The sequence below is a fragment of the Lygodium microphyllum genome, chromosome 12, assembly GCF_053477565.2.
Source record: "Lygodium microphyllum isolate KBCC chromosome 12, Lygodium_microphyllum_v1.1.10, whole genome shotgun sequence".
Taxonomy (NCBI): domain Eukaryota; kingdom Viridiplantae; phylum Streptophyta; class Polypodiopsida; order Schizaeales; family Lygodiaceae; genus Lygodium; species Lygodium microphyllum.
In genome coordinates, this window is record NC_141146.1 from 26,877,475 (window position 1) to 26,884,282 (window position 6,808).

General features: G+C 39.9%; 1 protein-coding gene across 1 annotated transcript; it reads right to left on the reverse strand.

The window, feature by feature from the left end:
* Positions 1 to 964: 964 nt before the first annotated feature.
* LOC148027570 (endochitinase 4-like) lies at positions 965 to 2,584 on the reverse strand. The gene is made up of 3 exons (XM_087688914.1): positions 1,949 to 2,584; positions 1,622 to 1,730; positions 965 to 1,464 (listed from the first exon to the last, which is right to left on the reverse strand). Exons 1-3 carry the CDS (start codon positions 2,433 to 2,435, stop codon positions 1,155 to 1,157), a joined length of 906 nt encoding a protein of 301 aa, XP_087545040.1. The 5' UTR covers positions 2,436 to 2,584; the 3' UTR covers positions 965 to 1,154.
* Between the last annotated feature and the right edge of the window lie 4,224 nt (positions 2,585 to 6,808).

Below are 6,808 nucleotides of genomic sequence, written 5' to 3' on the forward strand. Positions count from 1 at the left end.
ACTTAGCATGTTAATGCTTATTTTAGGAAATTTACCTTATGAGAAAGAGGATCATTTTCATCTCCTTTTATAATGCACATGTATTAGAAATGTGTTAAAGAATATGCACAAATGACACGCTACAATTGGTTCCTGATTTCCATAAGTATTGAGCTAGGTCACATGGTTCTCAACATTAAATTATTGATCAACATAGTTAACTTTATAGTACTAGTGTATTACCAATTAACCTATAGAGAAATAAATAGAAGAATTTTTCAAAATATTTTAGAAAAGGATGAGAAGCAATGTTGTGTTATTGAGTGACTACTTAATTTAGGCCTAATTTGCTTGGCAACCATTTTCCATAAACTATTTGTAATTTTGCATGAAATATATATATGTTCTTGATATGGCTATTTGTAATTGCCGAGTATGAAATGTGAGGAACTGAGTTCCCTAGTTGTGTGGCCTAGAATTCCCTACTATGTTGTATGGGAAACATGATTCTCTAGCTATATGACCTACAAATCCCTAGTTTAAGATGTGCCAAATAAAATTATTAGTTATATATAAGGAGTTCATACATGCATGCGTAGGATTCTCTAGCATGGGATGTGGGGAAAGTAATTCCCTAGTTATACATAGGGATTCTATATACACATACCTAGGAAAAGTTAGAGAATTTCTCACATTCTAAGGGTTTCTATCTACTTCCATTAGTCTTTTATGTTTTAGAAAGGAGAAAAAGAAAGTTGCAAAAAGAAAGAACGTAGAAGGGCAAATTGCAATGCTCTTGCGGATGATGCAACTCGGGATTTCATTCGTATTACCAATGGAGATTACGATCTTCTGATCCCTAGGAGTACGCTCTCATAATTGGAGGATCCCATTTGTTTCACAAAATTCCATGACCACATGTTTCAACGCGCCTCAAGTCTCACATTTTGTTGTTTCATAGGGCAAAATCTAAGAATAAATTAGAGCCAACTTTTGCACTTGTACTGGATCGTGTTTTATTTCCTTTGATTCCGATTACATGAACGGCTACAACGAACTGCCGCAGAAAGAAATGCTGGCTAGCTGTGTCGATCGGTGGGTTTGCCATATTATTTAATACAAGTCACACACAAATATTTAATTGCAGGTTGAGCTGATTGCTGAACTGTTGTTAATTAGCAGGTAAGATTGCTGCCTGGGTCAACCCCTAGGATGGAGCAGAAGGACTGGTAGCGGGAGATACGATCCTGCTGCTGGTCAACATTGGCCGAGCTGCCGCACTCCAACCCACCGTTGATAGCCTTGATTGTGGCGCCGAAGCCACCTTGGTTGTTGGCCATGGCATCGTGGCACGTGGGCGATTGCTGGGTCATCCAGAACCACAGTGCTGTCTTGAAGGAGATAGTGGGGTCTTGGGCAACGATGCCTGGGTTGTTGATGCCATCGAAGCCCACAGCCTGGCCTGCTGCCTGGTAGTTGTAGTTCCTGCATATAATTGTGCGAGAGATCATCAGGTTCATAATGTGGAATAATATAAAAACCACGATTAAGCACGTTTGCCCAGTGGCTTACTTGCTAGCTACTCGAACATATAATATAACACTGGCTCCACATATACATACATGGAATTAAGTTAATTTACCATGTGAGCTGCAGAGGACCCCGCCCGTAGTACTGCTGGCCTGATGCACAAGGTACTGTGGACGGGTCACAGTAAGTGTCCTTGTTAATCTCCTCTACATAGCAGCCGCCTGTTGACCATGACAGCGCAGAGTGATGCTCATGTAATCAGTCGTAACGATGCTAACGATTGTTGTTCATGCTAGCTATTGTCGCGACAGATGATCAAAATTTGACAGTATAATAATGGCGCTAATTATAGGGTAAAGAGAAGCTTTTAATTAATTATAACCAATAATCCGTTTCTAGAAAAGAAAAAATTTACAACTCATAAGCTGCAGCTGCTTACTGCCAGTCTCGTGGGCAACGTTTGCAAAGAAGGCTGCCAGCTCCTGCTTTTGCACGTCCGAGCTGCCTGTGGTGCCGAAGCCGCTGAACGAGGCTGCAGCTGCGATGAAGGCATCGTAAGTGTAGAAGCCATTAGAGGGACAGCCGGAGGCGCTGTTCTGTGACAAGAACTGCGAGAACACGTCGCTGGTCACGATCGACGACACGCTGCCGCTGCCGCCGCCAGAACTAGGTGAGCCCCCGGTGGTGCAAGGCCCGCTCTGGCAGCCATCGCCGCAGTAATCGCTCGTGCTGCCACAGAAGCCGAACTGGCTGCAGCACAGGTTGTTGGCGCACGTGGCGCCTCCAGCCTGGCTCCCACACTGCGCCTGCGCCCGCACAGCCATCCAGCTGACGCCGCTGTATAGGCACACGATGAGTACTAAGAGAGCTGCAGCCGATCCTAGCTGGCGCACCGGGTAGTAATTATTGATCCTGTACGTCCTCATGGTTAAAGCTGCTACGCGCACGGAACTGCCTGGCCGAATACTACGCTATGCTAGATCAGATGGAGATTGAATTGAGGATGTAAGTGGAAAACCGGATCGAAGCAAGCCCTGTACGAATTAGCTAACAGGTGATAACGCCGAACCTGTTGTCCGAGGAGCCGTTCTTTAGAAGTATATATAGAGAGAGGGATGGAATCGTGGATGGAAGCGGAGATCCGGGTCAGATTGGTTAACTGTTATTGTTGAACTTGTCTCGCTTGTTGGAGACGGTAAGAAATTCCACGTCTTGGGCAAAGTCTAAGTCTCTCCCCCCCGCCGTGGGCGTCTCTTGTCTCCCACCGTCTCCAACAATCGAGACAAGTTCAACAAGCGAGACAGACATCTTAGGCAAAGTCAGTCTCTCTCTCCCGCGCGCCGTGGATGTCTCTTGTCTCCCACCGTCTCCAACGATCGAGACAAGTTCAACAAGCGAGACAGACAAGTTCAACACGCAATACCTTCAATAACATGTGCAACGAAGTTAAAGTCAACCAATCTGACCCGGATCTCCGCTTCCATCCACGCAAGCCTCAAAGGTGAAGGGCTGTCAGCTTTTCATTTGGAAGGTCTTAAAGCTCCGAGGTTGGAACTGCATATAACTATTTTTTCAAATTTATTACCTTTCATTGGAAGGATAATATTATTTTTGCCCTTCCCTAAAACCCCTACTGTTGCAACCTTTAAATTTTACGCATGACGCTTAAAGTTTTTGAATTCCAAGTAATTTTAATCTACTTGTTGACACGTTAACGTAGCCATATGAGATTCTAATATCTCACTTTTATGTGCTTCATTTTCGCATGAAACACGATGTCAGAGGGGTTTTAGTCGAAAGGTCGTATTCACCAAGGATCTGAGGTAGAAAGAAGTGGAGAATAGGAGATGGAAGAAAAGAAAAGAATAGACAAGAGATACACAAGATAAAGACAAAACTTAATGAATCAAAGCATTATGTATTGATAGAACCTGAAATTCCTTATTTAGCACTACTCAGAAGAAATCTCCAAGCAATAGATCTCATGGAGCTCTCTTGTAGACAAAAAAAGTCCATCAAACAACAGCTTCTTCTCTGTTCCTCAGACTGCAAATTGATGGTTCCGTTGGCTTCGACAAGGGGGTAAAACCCTAGGACACCTCATAATTCTTCCAGATTAATCCTTCTCCTAGTTCGAAGTGTTGTTTGTTGCCTGTAAACTGCGATTGGGAAGCACCGATTTCTCCAATTCTTCAATTTCTTGAAATCTCCAAAAACTGACTAAAAAAGCAACTTGCTTTTTGCATGTCACCCTATTCTCGAAGTTTCCATAAATTTTTGGGATATTTACAAGAAATAATATTAAAAATATACTAGTTTTCTCCAAAAATCTAGTATTTTTGAACCATCCATACTATGGACATTGACATTAATAACTAATATGGCATTGACTCTCTAGATCAATAAGAAAGCTGGATGGCAATGCACTCTAGAGTTTTTCACACAATGTCCGTGTAGCGTCACGACATCCACCCCCTCTAAACGTGCACATCCTTCAGTATGTGCCAAAATCCTAGTTGTCACCAAATTTTGAGTCCTTATCCTCTACAACCATATCCTTTGCTTCTTCATCTTCCATATCTTCATGCCTAGCCCGTGTATCATGGCTACTATTTTCTTCCAATTCTGGTAATCATAGGCAATCACCATATCTTGAATAATTTGATTCTTTTCCTTGCTACGGAAACTTTTATGGCTATCCCATCCAACTCATTTAATGCATAAGTAGCATTATCAAACACATATCTTACCACATAGGATCCAAACCATTTGTTAGAAACTTTACACATGGCATTATGCTAGTTGTCTAAACTGCTATAAAAAACCAATACCCAATCCCCATCTTGTATGGTTCTTGGCCTCAACTTATATCTTTTGTCAAGCTTTTTTTTGTTTTGTATCATTGTTGTCCTTAACTTTGCAATTGCTGCCTCTAGGTCTTCTAACTTTCTTTTCAATTATCTAATACATAAGGCCAACAAATCCTCTCGATTCAAGTCCTCTTCCCAAGGTAGCACACTCCATGTGACTCTCATCTCTTCTATAGGCATAATAGATTTTTAACCATACATCAATTTAGCATGTAGATACCCTATAAGAGCACTATGAATTGTTCGATTAGCCCACAAAGCATAAGGGAGCAATTGTGGCCACTCTTTTACCCTCTCTCCACATGCTTTTTTCGATGTCTTCACAATAGGTGGATGAACTCTTTCACTTTTGCTATTTCCTTCAGGGTTATAAGTTGAAGTTAAAGTAAGCTTTATCCCCAACCACGAAAAGAAATCATGAGCTTCATATGTATCTAACTCACCTCTATTTGCTATAATTTTTCCCACACAGCCATACCGACAAAAGATCTTAGTACACACTGCATTCGTTGTTTTAACATGTAGAGCTCTCCCTTCCACTTTATTATTCACTTTATTAGTCAAGTCTTCACGAGCAAGTACAAGATTTCTCATTTACCAAAGACCTGTAGGCATCGTGACTAAATCCACCATCCCTTAAAATGAAGAGACAATGGATATGTGGGCTGCAATCCATCCCAATGTCTTAGAAATAAATACATTTGACATGTCATACATGTTTTCACAAAGTGAGTAACATCCCTATACATACCCTACCATGAATATCTTTCTTTGATCTTTGCAAAAGTACCCCAAACACCTCTATGGCCAGCCCATAAGCTTTCATGAAATTCTTTTATAATATTTACTTGTGAAGCTTTGTCGTCTTTGCTTTTGATCTTCTTAAACTCCTCATTCGACCACTCATCTCTCTTTGTTAATGTATAGAGATATTGACCAATTCTCAACCATTGTCCTGCATATTTGTCTTCCTGAAATACTTCTACACAAGATATATAACATCTAAAGTGTCTTCTCTTTGTTGTCCATGCTTCTGTTAGTGTTGTAGCAACTCCTTGCATTGCTAAATTCACTCTTACAATATCATTTTCAATTGTTGCAAGAAATTCATATTCTTTCTCCTCATCCATCATCCCATCTTCATTCTCATAGTGTGCAACAAATCATATGTCTGCCACTAGATTATCTCTTCTTGCAATATGTTGAAATTTAGGGTTCAAATATTTGATATATGAAATCCACCAGAGCATAGCAATATCTAGAGGAGCACAACTAGTAATCATACCCAATACTGGAAAACAATCAGTTTCAATGACTACATAAGCGCCCACAAAATACTCCTTATTACATTTAAGGGTTGTCACAATTCCGCATAATTCTTTTTTTACCTATAGATACCTTCTCTATCGTTCAGTCAATACTTTAGCACCGAAGTGAATTGCATATCTTTTCCCTTGCTCGTCATCTTGCTCAATTTCCCATCTAATCTCGATTGGGATCATATGAACAGTAATAATGATAGGCTTTCTATGTGAATAATCAACATTTCTCAATGTAGGAGTTGATTTCAATAGTTGCTTCAATTTCTTCATTGCTTTCTAATTCTTCCTTTCCCAATGAATTCTCTGACCTTTTCTTAAGAGTTGATATAGAGCATCAGTTGCATGTGCAAAGTGAGGGATCCATATCAAATAGAACACACATGCACCCACGAATCTATGCACATTTGATACATTCGTGTATACATCTTGCATTCTATCAATCCCATCTATTTTTGTTGGTGATGGTCTTTGTCCATAGGGCCCACACATATATAAATAAACAACCCAAAAAACATATATATAAATAAAACGTATATATACACACTCAAAAATACATCTATACATACATACATACATACATACATACATACATGCATATATATATATATATATATATATATATATATATATATATATATATATAAACCATTCTCACTTTCTATACAGAAGGGGCCATCAAATATAAAGTAAACACATAAACATAAATAAGTGTATATACACTCCAGTTTCTCACCTCTCCATGTTCTTTAGGATCTACACTTAGTCCTCACCCTCTCACCTCTCAATGATGTTGTGGAAGATTACAAAAACCCTACTTTGATACTAGGCCCATTCCCAAAGGGTCTTGCATGACCCTCAATGTATCATATGAGGAGACATACTTGCAATTGATGAACTTGTAATCATGAACTTTTGCATTGGGAGATTGTGCAGCTTGATTGATCATGTCATGCAATTCAAGCACACAATACTCACATAAAAAAGGTGGTTGCAAGGAAGATCATTGTGTCTAGCCTCTCCCAGTGCTAGTATTGTATGGACATGCCAACACATTTCTTTTTTAATTATTCTCCTCTCACAACCTCACCCTCTCATAATGTCAATGGA

Bases quoted from the DNA above. Each gene is read 5' to 3' on its own strand.
- LOC148027570 (XM_087688914.1), bottom strand. From the start codon at position 2,435: ATGAGGACGTACAGGATCAATAATTACTACCCGGTGCGCCAGCTAGGA. The intron at 1,731-1,948 runs GTAAGCAGCTGC...CATGGTCAACAG, and splicing joins CGTTGCCCACGAGACTGGCA to GCGGCTGCTATGTAGAGGAG. The intron at 1,465-1,621 runs GTAAATTAACTT...AATTATATGCAG, and splicing joins GGTCCTCTGCAGCTCACATG to GAACTACAACTACCAGGCAG.